Genomic DNA, 16,498 nt, shown 5'->3' on the forward strand with positions numbered 1-16,498 from the left:
GTCATTCAGATAAGAACAATGTAGCCCAGAAATGCTAAATGACTCAACTAAGGTCTCAGAGCCACTGACTAGGAGCAGGCCTCTTGGATCTCATGATGGGGCCTTTTCTCATCATACTCTGCTGTGTTAGCAGTGCAGATTGTGACAGCCTCAGGAAATGGACCCTGCTAATTTTACTGCACTATAATTTTTAATTATATTAAAATATACATGATATATATATATAAATACACATATAACAAACAAATGCTGCTGCTACTGCTAAGTTGCTTCAGTTGTGTCTGACTCTGTGCGACCGCACAGATAGCAGCCCACCAGGCTCCCTCGTCCCTGGCATTATCCAGGCAAGAACACTGGAGTGGGTTGCCATTTCCTTCCCCAAGGCATGAAAGTGAAAAGTGAAAGTTGAAGTCGCTCAGTCTTGTCCGTCTCTTCGAGACCCCATGCACATATATATATATATATACATATATATACACACACATATATAGAGAGGGACAGCTTCCCTCATAGTTCAGTCAGTAAAGAAGCTACCTGCAATGCAGGAGACCTGGGTTTGATTCCTGGGTTGGGAAGATCCCCTGGAGAAGAAAATGGTAACCCACTCCAGTATTCTTGCCTGGAGAATCCCATAGACAGAGGAGCCTGTCAGGTTACAGTCCATGGGGTTGCAAGAGTTGGTCACAACTTAGCGACTAAATCATCATAATTTTTAAAATAATGTCAAAACTATTTAAGTAGACAAAGACATGGGTAAAGGAGAAAATAAGAACCTTGTTAATTTATTACTAGACAGGAAAAGTTTTAACAGATTTAAATTCTAGTATTTTTCTAAGCATTACACATATTAGCAAATCAGAATTATACTGAATAAGCAAATTTTCTTTCAGTTAATAAACTGTATCTCCCCTCTGTTTCATTAGTCTTTAAAATATTTTAAGTAACTGTACAGTATTTTATCCCATGTGTGTCCCATGGTTTAATTAATGACCCCCTACTGAACATTTAACTTATTTTCAAGTTTCTGTTATTATAAATAAAAATCTCTAGGAATCCCTATCTCTTTAGAATAAATCAGAGGAGTAAAACAGCTTCGCTGGTGGCTCAGCGGTAAACAATCTGCTACAAGCCAAGAGACCCGGGTTTGATCCCTGGGTTGGGAAAATCCCCGGAGAAGGGAATGGCAACCCACTCCAGTATTCTTGCCTGGAGAATCCCATGGAGACATAAGCCAGGTGGGCTACAGTCCATGGGGTAGCAAAGAGTTGGCCACACTGAGCGACTAACACATGAGTAAAAATACTAGGTCAAAGGGAATGAATATTTTTTAAGGCTTTTGATGTTTACTGTTAAACTGCTTCCCAGAAAAGTTTTAACAGTTTTTAGTGTTTGAGCATCCCACCAAGTGTTTGAAATTTTCTCTGACTCCTTGGCAAACTGATTCAGTTCAGTTCAGTTCAGTCGCTCAGTCGTGTCCTACTCTTTGCGACCCCATGAATCGCAGCACACCAGGCCTCCCTTTCAATCACCATCTCCCGGAGTTCACTCAGATTCACATCCATCAAGTCCGTGATACCATCCAGCCATCTCATCCTCTGTCATCCCCTTCTCCTCCTGCCCCCAATCCCTCCCAGCATCAGAGTCTTTTCCAGTGAGTCAACTCTTCACATGAGGTGGCCAAAGTACTGAAGCTTCAGCTTTAGCATCGTTCCTTCCAAAGAAATCCCAGGGTTGATCTCCTTCAAAATGGAATGGTTGGATCTCCTTGCAGTCCAAGGAACTCTCAAGAGTCTTCTCCAACACCACAGGTCAAAAGCATCAATTCTTCAGTGCTCAGCCTTCTTCACAGTCCAACTTTCACATCCATACATGACCACAGGAAAAACCATAGCCTTGACTAGACGGACCTTAGTTGGCAAAGTAATGTCTCTGCTTTTGAATATACTATCTAGGTTGCTCACAACTTTTCTTCCAAGGCGTAAGCCTCTTTTAATTTCATGGCTGCAGACACCATCTGCAGTGATTTTGGAGCCCCCAAAAATAAAGTCTGAAACTGTTTCTACTGTTTCCCATGAAGTGATGGGACCAGATGCCATGATCTTCGTTTTCTGAATGTTGAGCTTTAAGCCAACTTTTTCCCTCTTTCACTTTCATCAAGAGGCTTTTAAGCTCCTCTTCACTTTCTGCCATAAGGGTGGTGTCATCTGCATATTTGAGGTTATTGATATTTCTCCTGGCAATCTTGATTCCAGCTGGTGTTTCTTCCAGTCCAGCGTTTCTCATGATGTACTCTGCATGTAAGTTAAATAAGCAGGGTGACAATATACAGCCTTGATGTACTCCTTTTCCCTTTTGGAACCAGTCTGTTGTTCCATGTCCAGTTCTAACTGTTGCTTCCTCACCTGCATACAGATTTCTCAAGAGGCAGGTCAGGTGGTCTGGTATTCCCATCTCTTTCAGAATTTCCCACAGTTTACTGTGATCCACACAGTCAAAGGCTTTGGCATAGTCAATAAAGCAGAAGTAGATGTTTTTCTGGAATTCTTTTGCTTTTTCCATGATCTAGCGGATGTTGGCAATTTGATCTCTGGTTCCTTTGCCTTTTCTAAAATTAGCTTGAACATCAGGGAGTTCACAGTTCACGTATTGCTGAAACCTGGCTTGGAGAATTTTGAGCATTACTTTACTAGCATGTGAGATGAGCGCAATTGTGTGGTAGTTTGAGCATTCTTTGGCATTGCCTTTCTTTGGAATTGGAATGAAAACTGACCTTTTCCAGTCCTGTGGCCACTGCTGAGTTTTCCAAATTTGCTGGCATATTGAGTGCAGCACTTTCACAGCATCATCTTTCAGGATTTGAAATAGCTCAACTGGAATGCCATCACCTCCACTAGCTTTGGTCATAGTGATGCTTTCTAAGGCCCACTTGACTTCACATTCTAAGATGTCTGGCTCTAGATTAGTGATCACATCATCATGATTATCTAGGTCATGAAGATCTTTCTTGTACAGTTCTTCCGTGTATTCTTGCCACCTCTTCTTAATATCTTCTGCTTCTGTTAGGTCCATACCATTTCCGTCCTTTATCAAGCCCATCTTTGCATGAAATGTTCCCTTGGTATCTCTAATTTTCTTGAAGAGACCTCCAGTCTTTCCCATTCTGTTGTTTTCCTCTATTTCTATGCACTGATCACTGAAGAAGGCTTTCTTATCTCTTCTTGCTATTCTTTGGAACTCTGCATTCAGATTCTTATATCTTTCCTTTTCTCCTTTGCTTTTCTCTTCTCTTCTTTTCACAGCTATTTGTAAGGCCTCCCCAGACAGCCATTTCGCTTTTCTTCTTTTCCATGGGGATGGTCTTGATCCCTGTCTCCTGTACAATGTCACAAACCTCATTCCGTAGTTCATCAGGCACTCTATCTATCAGATCTAGGCCCTTAAATCTATTTCTCACTTCCACTGTATAATCATAACGGATTTGATTTAGGTCATACCTGAACGGTCTAGTGGTTTTCCCTACTTTCTTCAATTTAAGTCTGAATTTGGTAATAAGGAGTTCATGATCTGAGCCACAGTCAGCTCCTGCTCTTGTTTTTGTTGACTGTATAGAGCTTCTCCATCTTTGGCTGCAAAGAATATAATCAATCTGATTTCAGTGTTGACCATCTGGTGATGTCCATGTGTAGTCTTCTCGTGTTGTTGGAAGACGGTGTTTGCTATGACCAGTGCATTTTCTTGGCAAAACTCTATTAGTCTTTGCCCTGCTTCATTCCGTATTCCAAGGCCAAATTTGCCTGTTACTCCAGGTGTTTCTTGACTTCCTACTTTTGCATTCCAGTCCCCTATAATGAAAAGGACGTCTTTTTTGGGTGTTAGTTCTAAAGGGTCTTGTAGGGTCTTCATAAAACCGTTCAACTTCAGTTTCTTCAGCGTTACTGGTTGGGGCATAGACTTGGATAACTGTGATATTGAATGGTTTGCCTTGGAGACGAACAGAGATCATTCTGCCGTTTTTGAGATTGCATCCAAGTACTGCATTTCGGACTCTTTTGTTGACCATGATGGCTACTCCATTTCTTCTGAGGGATTCCTGCCCGCAGTAGTAGATATAATGGTCATCTGAGTTAAATTCACCCATTCCAGTCCATTTTAGTTCAGTGATTCCTAGAATGTTGCCATTCACCCTTGCCATCTCTTGTCTGACCACTTCCAATTTGCCTTGATTCGTGGACCTAACATCCAGGTTCCTATGCAATACTGCTCTTTACAGCATCGGATCTTGCTTCTATCACCAGTCACATCCACAACTGGGTATTGTTTTTGCTTTGGCTCCATCCCTTCATTCTTTCTGGAGTTATTTCTCCACTGATCTCCAGTAGCATATTGGGCACCTACTGACCTGGGGAGTTCCTCTTTTGGTATCCTATCATTTTGCCTTTTCATACTGTTCATGGGGTTCTCAAGGCAAGAATACTGAAGTGGCTTGCCATTCCCTTCTCCAGTGGACCACATTCTGTCAGACCTCTCCACCATGACCCGCCCGTCTTGGGTTGCCCCGCAGGCATGGCTTGGTTTCATTGAGTTAGACAAGGCTGTGGTCCTAGTGTGATTAGACTGACTAGTTTTCTGTGAGTATGGTTTCAGTGTGTCTGCCCTCTGATGGCAAACTGATTAGTACCATTAAAATAAAAAAATACTGGACTTTTCCTGGCAGTCTAGTGGCAGGTGGCTCAGGTTCAATCCCTGGAACTTAGGGGTGGGATAAAAAAAAAAACAACCTGATTTTTAAAAACAGGTCTTATTTTAATATGTACTTAAAAATGTTAGTTTGATTATTTCTATATGCATTTAGTGGCCATTTGTGTTTCCTCTTGTGTATGTCACTTAAGTCATTTTTTACCCATCTACTTCTAGTACCTGAAACAGAGGCTGGCATATAGAAGGTACTCAGTAAGTGTTGGTTAAATGAATGGGCTTGGATCACAAAGTTCTCGGTAACCTTTTAACTTCCATTCTAGAATTTTATAAAGCAGAACCTAGATTAGGAATATTTTCAAACTCAGAAAAAACAATGCATCAAATTAAAATAATTCAATTAAAAGAATTTTCTAAATTTCAACACGAGTCATGGAAAAAAGTTGAGTTTAATTAATTTTACTTTAAAAGCTGAATATTGAAGCTGGAAGTCCAATACTTTGGCCACCTGATGGGAAGAGCTGACTCATTTGAAAAGACCCTGATGCTGGGAGGGATTGGGGGCAGGAGGAGAAGGGAACGACAGAGGATGAGATGGTTGGATGGCATCACTGACTCAATGGACATGGGTTTGGGTGAACTCTGGGAGTTGGTGATGGACAGGGAGGCCTGGCGTGCTGTGGTTCATGGGGTCGCAAAGAGCTGGACATGACTGAGCAACAGAATTGAACTTTAAAAGCAGTGTCTTCCTTTTTTAGTAACCAAAATGTCTCCAAATCAGCATACTGTTTATCAATTCTCCATTTTACAAATGATTAAAGGGTTGATTCTTTGCCATTTATTATTAATGGCTAACACCTATTTTGTTATACCTATACATTTGATTCCTGGGTTGGGAAAATCCCCTGGAGAAGGGGATAACAGTATACCTGTAACCTATAGGTATAGGTATCGAACCTATACCTATTGAGCTCTCACTCATGAGGTATAATTCCGTGAGGCAAGTGCTACTGTTATGCCATTCTACACAATGGTAAAACAGTTGAGAAAAGTTACATGGCCTGCCTAAGGTCACACAGTGTCTCAACAGCACAGCCAGCACTTGGAATTTGATTAGTCTGACCCAAGGTCACTATAAATATAATGTAGCATTTAGTATTTATTTAGGAGATCAAACAGTTATTCTTCATATGTCCACTCTTTATAAAAATAACACATCTACTAATAGTCACTATTTGTGTGTAACTGAAAAAAAATGATGAATGACTGCTCTACAACTGTTACACTGAATTAAAAACCAGCTATTTTTGAAAAGACACCATTCATGGAAGGGTGTGCTGGGCTCTCTTGGGAGATGTGCTATTAAAAGAGTAACTCAGAAGGTCTAAATTTAAACATTTAAAAATCACTGTTGTAAGAATCTCTCCCATCTAGGGTGGAGAGAATAGTCAACAGGAAGCAGTAACACAGGATGGGTAGGGCTCCTCAACAGGAAGAGATCTGAAGGAAAGGAAGACAACAGAGAGAGAAAGGAGAAAGTGGAAAGAAGATTTTTTTGTGTGTTTGCAGCCACCCCACCCCCAATAAAATGCAAGAGCTTCTGGAATCATTTGCATTTTGTATTAACTACATTATTTAAAGATGAGAAAACAGTGGTAAATCAAAGTTGAAAAATTTACTTGGATATATTGTTTGAAAATCAAACTTTATTCTAAAAATTAAACATGCATATTCTGGAGAAAATACTGCATTTGTTGGGTGCACCTTTACTTCAAATACAAAAATAAATATTTGCAGGTGAAAAAAATTTGGTCTTGGATTCTGAGTATTTCTGCAAAGGATGGGATAAACACTTTATATTCCCCTTTCCTCTGCATATTTTGCCAAAGATGGGTAACTGGCTTGCATTACAGCTTCCCAAGTCTTTAGGAAAGAGTGGAAATTGATGTTGTCTAAATATTAGGAGTGCAAGAATGATCATCAATCTAAATGTTTTTCTTTCCTCAGTTAAGTGGATCCAACAATCTTTCAGAGCCAAGCACACAGACACCAAGACATCTGCACCCCAAGGCAATTCTTTAAATGTAAAACTGTGATTCAGATGATCACCACAAAAACTGGAAAACCACGAGCACCTGCGGACGACTTGTCTTTGCTATCCTCCAACTCCCCTCAATTTCAGCCTGAGCTCTTGATTCCAATTTCTTTCTCTTCCTCATACCTGTTTCTTTTTTTTTTTTTTGCAAAAACATTCTATCTTGTTCTTCTTGGTATACTCCCTACTCTAGCTCTTATCTAAAATCAGCATAGTAATGCTAGCACTTATCTTAGAGGCCTTCTTCTCTACAGATAAGAACACAGAGGCCCAAGGTCCACAAGTCAGTGGAAAAGAGATAAAACTAGAACCCAGTCTTCTGACTTCCTGCCAAGATAAGGTTTGTCTCAGTTAATTTTCCATCTATTCAGGGCTGTGAGTAAAACCTCACAAGACGTGATTCATCTGGTGAGTTCTCCTCCTCTTCCAGTAGATGCAAGTGATCACTTCAATTTCCTCAGCCACTGCTCTGCAATGAGACTCCTGTCAGTCTCTGCCACTATCTATGGCATCTTTGTTTTGAATAAGTTATTGTGTAAGCTTCCTCATGAAGCTTGATGATAATGATGTGTCCTCTACATACATTTCTCCCACTTCACACACCTTACTGTCAATCGGTTCTTGTTCTTCAAGGGAGAATCTGCTCCTATGGGGAGGTGGCTTTCAGACAATTACCAGTGATTGCTCATTTGTCTATTTCCTTTCTTTCTACCTGAAGGAGATCCTGTGCTTCACCAGAACATTAGCTTCCACCCCTGCAAAGGGAAACAGGGTGCTCTCCTTCCAAAAGATTTCATAACTCATATAATCTATCCTGTCTTGGAATTCAAGATGATGTCTGTTTCACAGTCAATATAAGTCTATCTAATGAATACCAACTCAACAGCTTCCAAATAAATAATTACAAGTGATGCCAATATTTATTTGTATAATTCCAAATGAGAGTCTTCCTGCTGTAATCTTCTTTATGTTAAAATTTTTTAAAATTTAATATTTCCTACTTTAATATAACCTGTCTATAAAATAAGACCTGAACTGTATTGGATCTGTATCACTATGACCAAAATCAAAGGAATATAAATTTTATAATAATTATTATTTATGACAAAGAATTTCCTTTACCTGGCTAAGAATTTTCATCCCTGAGTGCAACAGCTTTTTCGCAGCTTTATAATAAATCGTCTCTGGTTTGTTGTAAATCATAGCGTTAGTACACATTAGTTTGAAGTTATCCTGCAGAGAAAATATTAGGAAGGAATGCATTAAGACAAAACAAAGTACCCTCCTGTCCTGGTCTAAAATTATGCAGGTCCTCAAAAAGCTCAAAACAACCACCATCAAACAAATAAAAACAAACCAGTAAAAAACCACCATCTTTCCTTTTGTTTACTAAACAACATTAATAGCAATTTATTAAGTTTTAAAACTAACAAAGCAAATACTGCAAAATTAATTTAAACATCCGACTACATTCCTTTACAAATTCTAAACATTCTATAGTAACTACATAAACTTTATAGATTCTGAGATAAAATTTTAAAATGGGTTTCTTCAGTATAATCTTACTGCACACAAAGAGCATTAGAAAATACTTCTATCTTACATTTAATAATTACTGAGTATTTCATTTAATTAAAAAAATCCTTAGTTTAAAAACAAACATCTTAATTATCCATTGATGAATTAAATATTTTATTTTGGATCTTGACTGAAAACTGGGACAATTGTAAATTATCCTAACAATATTTCCTACCAGAGTCAAATTAACTGAGCAAAAATGGCAAAACATTTACACTAATTTAAGTGTTTGGATACGATTATAAGCTAAATATAATCTGCAGAATGTTGCAAAATCATGCCAACCTGAAATAAACCATACAACTTCAAAGACATACAACATTTAACCAGAGTAGGCAAGCTATCAAAACTGTACTTTTGGTTTAAATTTCAAAGTATGCACATGTGCTAGGGAACTCAATTCCACTGCGTATTTTCATGGTTAAGTAATTTTTGCATTGTATAAATATGAGAGTGATTATGCCAAGGCCTTACTAAATAAAAATTATAAAAACTCAACAAAAAAGAATCTGACCCTCAGCCTCCTCTGAATTTAAAACATTTAAGCCCCACTATTTAATAACTAGTGATGACAGCCTAAAACATTTAATGTAATGAAAATGGGTGGGCTGAATATTATTTAAAAGTACATGAGAAGACTGAGTCAAGTGTCACAATAAATTTGGCGTTAAATTTAAAGCAGACGAAGTATATGTGGATCCTCAGTTCTTGGCCAAGTCTCTAATCAGTTAGGATTTTGTTAGGTCATCATCTCTAGGAATCTGAGGAAAGCTATGGATCTACTCCTCAAGCGCACACATGTAATACAAAGGTGAACACAAAATTCCTCTGTAATTTTATAAAATTCCTGATCCCTCTAAAGGCTCATCCATGGCTACCCAAAAGACCCCAGGTTCGGAACCTTTGCTATAGATATTCTGAAAAGCTATCATTCCATTAAAATTATTAAATATGTATTTGGGGAAGGAGAGGCAAATGAGGGGAGACAAACTAGGTGACTACCATACTAAATGACCACTGGTCCTATAACTGGAAAACGTACTGGATCATTCTACAGACTACAGGTCTGATCCATTACTTCATGAATCTTTTACAAATTACTTATTCATCTAGTAACATCTTTTGGTTGTGCTGGGTCTTTGTTGCTGCGTGGGCTTTCCTCTAGGTGCAGAGAACAGGGGCTACCCTCTGGTTGTGATACATGGACTTCTTAGAGTCGTGGCTTCTAATAGGGCACAGGTTCAACAGTTGTGGTACACAGGCCTAGCTGCTCTACGCCATGTGGGATCTTCCCGGATCAGGGATTGAACCTGCATCTCCTATCCGATCCCTGAGTTGGGAAGATCCTCTGGAGAAGGGAAAGGCTACCCACTCCAGTAGTCTGGCCTGGAGAACTGCATGGACTGTATAGTCCATGGAGTTGCAAAGAGTCAGACACAACTGAGTGACTTTCACTCTCATTCGTCCACTGGCAGGCAGGTTCTTTACCACTGAGGCTCCAGGGAAGCCCTATTATTCCATGAATCTTAACTGTCATGTGCTAGACTTTACTGGATTTTTGTGTAATGGCAATTGTTCTTTCATAAAGTTGAATGACCTTTCTGCATGCTTCCAAGTATTAAAAAAAAAAAACCCTCAAACAGTTTAATGAGCTGGATAAGCTAATTAAACATTACATGGGGCTATTGAATTTTCTTGAGAAAAAAATACAGCTGTATAGAAAACTCCAAAGTTAAAAATACTTGTTCATTTTAATTATGATAAATCTTGACCATCTGCTCAAAAACACTTAGTGGGCATACTTCTACTCTCTCTTGTCATTGTAAGGGAAAGATCAAAGGGAAGTTATTCACAGAAAGGAAAAAAAGCTGAAAAATTTTCCATTAAGCAATAATAAGATCAGAAACATGCTGAAATAAACAGTTTTAGCTTAACTTTCACCAGATGAAAAGTTGAGAAAATTTTCTGTTTCTCTGAATACAAGAGAATATAATTCAGGTTTTTCAGAGTGAAATATACATTCAAACTGACAGTAAAGACAGAACTAAATGCTAGTATTATTCATAAAATTCAGCTAGTCAACGTGTATTAAAAAAAAAAAGAGACCAAGTAAAGATAACATTTACTGTCTCATTTTCCTTCTATAAATGATTAGGGTCTAGCCCTTGGGTCAGATGAGAACACTACAATATTCATTCAGAAAAAAGACAAAGGTAGAGTAGACACACTATTTAAACACTTGAGTTTGTGATGGTTTGGTACAGAGCAAATTAAAACAGCAAACACACAGCCCTTTTCCTTAGGATGATTAAAATGAAAAGCTTAACTCTGAAACCAGCATCTACATCAAGGCTATTCAAAGATAGAAAAATGTCAACTATAACACCAGGCATGTGTATCATCTTCGTGGCTTGTAGGTTCTTTACTTGTAATTTTAAAATTTCTTATTGCTGAATGTTGAAGAAAATATGCTAAAAAAAATACAGCCAAAGTGAATTCAGGGAGCAACTCACTTTCATCAAACTAGATAACGTAATTAAACTTCTGCTTGGTATTTCTTGACAAGCCGATTTATTCTCTATTTTACATGTCCAGAAACAGAAACTACTCTAAATCAACTTCCATTAAGATACTAACTTTAATATTTTGTAAAAATCTATAATGGAAAATAATCAAGAAAAAAATACACAGCCCAATCACTTTGTGGTACACCTGAAACCAATACAACATTGTAAATCAACTATACTTTAATTAAAAAACGATCAATTTTACCTGTATTCATCTGAAATTTAAAATCAAACATTTTCATTTTAAAGGTTGAGAAAATATTTCATAGAACACATGAATTTCAAAATTTTACCAAAACTCACAAAATAATAAAGACAGCAGATGACTTATTTTGTCTGGTTTTCTATCACCAAGCTCAAACATGTTTTCTAAGACAAAAAAATACACATTTTGGGGTATTAACATAAACTTGAGAATGATTCTGAATACCAGACATGCAGATTTCTACAAAGACTTCCCATACACAGGGTCCAAAAGTTTGACTCTTAATTGAATAGATACTATAGCATAGCTCAGTCTATTCTCCAATACAACACAAATAACAAGTTACCTTCAGTTCTTCTATGGACTGGTAATCATTGTTCTTGATCTTTTCTTTCATGGTACTAAAATCCATTGGGTGTTTAATGATCATGGAGTAGCCGGGGGCAATAAAATCAGTCACAGGAAATGAAAAGAAAGCACTTGGGTCTTTTCTGTGAAGACAGGAAAAAAGCAAATTTTATTTCTACTACAAACAAAATTACTGGTCAAGGAGTATTAAGTCAGAGGAAATCCTTCAGATGTAGAATTTGTAGCAGGCTAATATGTTTTTCACTAAAAACTGAAGTAATGATTTTGAAGACTAATAACTATTTAATAAGTTTCAGATGCTTTACACATAAATTGTACCCTTAAGACAGAATCTTTTAAAATATGCAGCTTAATTAATTCGCAACATCTCCAACACAGGGAAAGATGAAACAAAATAAGAAATCTCGACTAACTAAAAAATGTTTTGCACTCTGGGAAATTAATATTATGTATTTTTTATTAACCAGAGAAAAGGCAGAAGCAGTGACTAAAACGCACGTCTGCAGCCTTCCACACTGGCTTCTAGCTGGGCTTGGACTCTAGGCGGGCCACAGAGCTGTTGCGTCCTCATGAGCGCAGCTGGCCCTCTGTATCTGCGGGCTTCCCAAACGTGGGTATGAGAGATGACTGTTCACTGGACTGCTGCCATTTTCTGTAAGGGACTTGAGCATCCTTGGATTCTGGTACCCATGGGGGCTCCTGGAATCAATCCCATGTGGATACCGAAGGACAACCATATATATTTTCTTAAATGAATGGGTATAACTTCCTATCATGTGTGTAGGGGACTGCTCAAAAAATGGACATTAAAAAGGTTATAGTACCTCCAAACTTGAGACCCAGTGCTTTCTATCATAGGTTCTTAACCCTGCCTGTACATGAGAATCATGAGAGGCGCTTTAAAAAGAATTCCAGTGTGGTGGGAGGCTAACCCTAGACCCACTACATGCGAATCTCTTGCGGGAGGAAGAGTGGTCCAGGCACTGGTTTTTCTAGGGTTGAATTTTGGTACTTACAGGATAGACAGAGTTGAAAACCACTGCTCTATATGATTAGTTCATTAGACTGTTATTTTCCTCTGGAAATTTGGCATATCAAAGCTTTCTTACTCCAAATAACCACAGCATTAATAATGATTAAAAAGTCATAATAATGGAAGCAATTTAAAAAATAAATTTACCACATGCCAGGCACAGTGGTAGGGAATTGATGTATTTTTATATCTAATGCTCACAAAAGCCATCAAGGAGCTGGTATTCTCACTTAGAGATGAGGATACTGAGGCTCAGAGGTCAAATTATTTGTTTTAGGTCATAAATCTGACAAAATACAGAGTTAGAATCTGAACTCAGGTGTGTGTGTATCTGCCTTGGTTCTTCCCAGCAGGACACCTACCTGTAACAGTAAAAAATATTGAGAATAAGCAAAAATGTCCAGTTTGGAACTTACAGATCCAAATGCATACTATCCATAGAAGTTACTTGAATAACACCACGAAGCATCTCTGGTGGACCTCTTCAGAGCAAATTATCTAGACGCCCTAAAATTAGTCATTTTAATATAGAGTCCGACTTGGTTTGACCAAAGATGCTATTACTAAACCTGGTCAATTACATTCTTTTCCAGTATCTGCACTGAGCCTCAAGGACCAAGAATCACTAAGGCTATTAAAAAAAATATGGCTCTGAGTTCTAATTCCCATAATGTTCTGAGCAATGTGAACATTCTCAGACTGAGAGAGACTGACAAGTAGATTTCTCTTACGGAAACATCATTAACTTATATTCTGGTCTTGTACTGCAAGAAACAAAATTAAAAGGTAGCCAAACACTTTATAGTCAAAAATTCTAATTGAGTTGGAATGCTCAGTACTTACCTGTTTACTCCTTTGGGACAAGCAATGAATGATTATTCAAGTGTTAAGACTTGAGATGTAAATTTCTCAACTGTTCTTTAACACCAAAAAAGGAAGAGAGGTCACTGATTTCTGATTTTCACTGCAAAACTGAATAGGTGTTGAATACAGATAGCTTTATTTTAAAAAGTATTTATGATAAGTGCTGGGGTTGACATATAAGTCCAACACAGTCAGAAGAAATCTCACTGTATGAATGCATGCATGCCCTATATCCATGAATCCTCTGCTAATAATGTAGATGTCTTTAGGCTAAAACTTTAAATTCTGAGTGAACTGAGGTATCAAAATAAATATTTTAACAAGGATTAAGTTATTCTTTTCTCTTTTAAGAACTTCACATTGGTTTTTCCAAGTTACTATACTTTTTAGAACAAATTTCTGCATTTAAGAGAGGGTACAAATCTTATTTACGATATTTTGTTTCTTCTCCCAGACTTGGTAATTACTGAACACTCACAGCAGTGATAAGCAGCACAGACCTATAGAAGGTGTTTTGATCTATTAGCAAAATGGAAATACCTGTATTATTTAATCCTGGTTTAAAGCTTTAACATCAGAAGTTACTTTAGATTAAGGAAAAATCTGCCATTAAGAGGATTATGTAACACTCTTCAAGCTGCCAGTTAAAACAAACCAAATGAGAACATCTAAAAGTCAGCCTCTTGGAGTATTACTATTGCCAGGCAAAATATTTATCATCCACTTTAAAATCAAGTACATTTGGATATAGGCCACAATATGTGATTTGAAATAATAATAATAAAAAGAAGTGGTTTGGATCCTCTATTTCCCATTTCAATTTCCATGTTATAAAAATGCTAGAAAAAAATTCACCTCTGCAGTTGTCTCATCAGTTGATTCAAAGCTTCTTGAAGAGGTGTCTGTTCTACTTCTAAAGCAAAGAAAGAAGACCATTTTAAAAGAGAAGATCTAGAGAGTATTGTTTAGCTTATTTTCTACAGATGACTTATCTCATACCCATCATTAAATTATCTCATACAGAAACTCCATTTATTTTTCAAATATGCTGAAGTAAGAGAACAAGAAGTTTGAAAAAGAAATTAAAGTTCTTAAGCAGTAATATAAGAAAATGTAAACAAATTTTTTTTAAAAACAAATTTTAATTTAACAGCTTTTAAACTTTTAACTTTCCCTGGCTAACATCCTTAAAATAATTTCAGCTTCCTCATTCAGGACAGTTAATTCAGAGTTAGTCCAACCTTCTTGTTTGGCTAAAGAGCTTGCAAGAGGCTTCTCAGGAGGCAAGTCTAATCGTACAGGGGCCTGACACTGTAGGTCTTTTTCTGCCTCAATATCCACATGGTCACGATCTCGCTTTCTTTTATCCTCCTACAGGGAACAAAAAGAGATAATTTAGAAATATTTCAGAGCTGATTCCTTTAAATCATTTGATTTCAGTGGAAAAAAATAAGATGCCACTGAAGATGATTAATAATGAAATCTTAATGTTATTTCACTGCCATCTACTGGGAAATAAGAGAATATCATGTTCATAAATGGGAGGGGAAAGTGCTTCTATATGCTAGAATTAAGTAATCAGAAAAATAATACTATTCATAGAAGCAAAATAACACACCAGGAGTAAATCTAATAAAAGATGACCAATTACCTTTTAGGAAAAATTGTGAAACATTATTGAAAGGCCATTGTGAAAGACCTGAATAAAGGAGATATACCATGTTCATGAACTGAAAGATAGTTCGCTCCAAAGTAATCTATAAATAAAATGCAAAGCCTATCAAAATTGTAAGCCAGGATTTTCCATTAAATTTGACAAGCCAGTCATATAATTTATCTTGAAGAGTGAATCATCAATACAGTCAGAACAGTTTGAAAAAGGTCACAATAAAATGTGTGCTATCAGTTTGTATAAAGTGACAAGACAATGTGGGTCTGACACAGGGACAAACAAACCTATGAAACAGAGACCAGAGAGCCAGAGCCAGACTTGTGCACACAGAGAAGTCCTAACAGATCAGAAAGTGCAAGCGAAGCCGCTCGGTCGAGCCCCATCCCGTGGCACGACAGATCAGCTACGAAAGGGCAGTGCTGGGCCAACTGGTTGTCCACGTGAGGTTAGAGCTCGGTCGAGCCCCATCCTGCGGCACGACAGATCAGCTACGAAAGGGCAGTGCTGGGCCAACTGGTCATCCACGTGAGATTAGAGCTCTACCTCACACCACATGCAAACATAAGTTTTAGATACGTAAAAGAGTTGATTTTAAAACTCAACATAGAGTAAGAGAATCTTTATGACTTAAGAACGGAAAGATTTTCTTATCTATAAAAGACCAGATACTGACTGAGAAACACAAATAAATCAAAATATTAGCAAAGATTACATAAAGAGCATTTATAAATTCATGTAAAAAGGCAAATAACCCAACAGAAAATGGGTAAAGGAAATCACAGCTAAGCCCCAGAAAAGACATGTAGAAATGTTAAGAAACATGAAAACTAGCTTCAAGATCCCTGGAACTCTGGGATTTATGAATTTAAAAACCGGAAGGTACTTCACATCTCTATGAGTGGTAAAAATTAAAATGTCTGAAAATGTCAAGTTTTGAAAAGAATGGGCTCTTATACCTTGCAGTGCATGTGTGTGCTAAATCGCTTTAGTTGTATCCGACTCTGTGTAACCCCATGGACTGCAGCCCACCAGGCTCCTCTATCCATGGGGATTTCCCAGGCAAGAATACTGGAGTGGGTTGTCATTTCCTTCTCCAGGGGATCTTCCCAAGCCGGGAACTGAACCCGTGTCTCCTGCATTGGCAAGTGGATTTTTTACCAATGACCCACCAGGGAAACCCACAACAACCTTTTACCCTACTTCTCAGTGATTCTACTCCTGGGCATATACCCTAGAGAAACTTCCTTTCACAACTGTACATGAAGAGATGCACAAGAATATTTACTTCAGCACTCTATGAAATAGTAAAAAATCAGGAACTTATTAAAAGGAAAATCCTACTAAAAGGAAACAGAATAATAAATTACGGCATATTTACATAGCAGGTAAAATTAATAGGCTAAAGTTACACTGTATCAGC

General features: G+C 37.6%; 1 protein-coding gene across 2 annotated transcripts in view; it reads right to left on the minus strand.

The window, feature by feature from the left end:
* BRD7 (bromodomain containing 7) overlaps positions 1-16,498 on the minus strand; it is a 49,707-nt gene that overhangs the window by 13,142 nt on the left and 20,067 nt on the right. For both annotated transcript variants that reach the window (XM_069549823.1, XM_069549822.1), the window contains exons 3-6: positions 14,648-14,777; positions 14,262-14,319; positions 11,487-11,631; positions 7,913-8,023 (exon numbers count right to left, since the gene is read on the minus strand). In XM_069549823.1, coding sequence (XP_069405924.1) covers positions 7,913-8,023; positions 11,487-11,631; positions 14,262-14,319; positions 14,648-14,777 — 444 coding nt within the window. The remainder of the gene's footprint in view (positions 1-7,912; positions 8,024-11,486; positions 11,632-14,261; positions 14,320-14,647; positions 14,778-16,498) is intronic.

Source organism: Ovis canadensis, chromosome 14 (assembly GCF_042477335.2).
Source record: "Ovis canadensis isolate MfBH-ARS-UI-01 breed Bighorn chromosome 14, ARS-UI_OviCan_v2, whole genome shotgun sequence".
Lineage (NCBI taxonomy): Eukaryota > Metazoa > Chordata > Mammalia > Artiodactyla > Bovidae > Ovis > Ovis canadensis.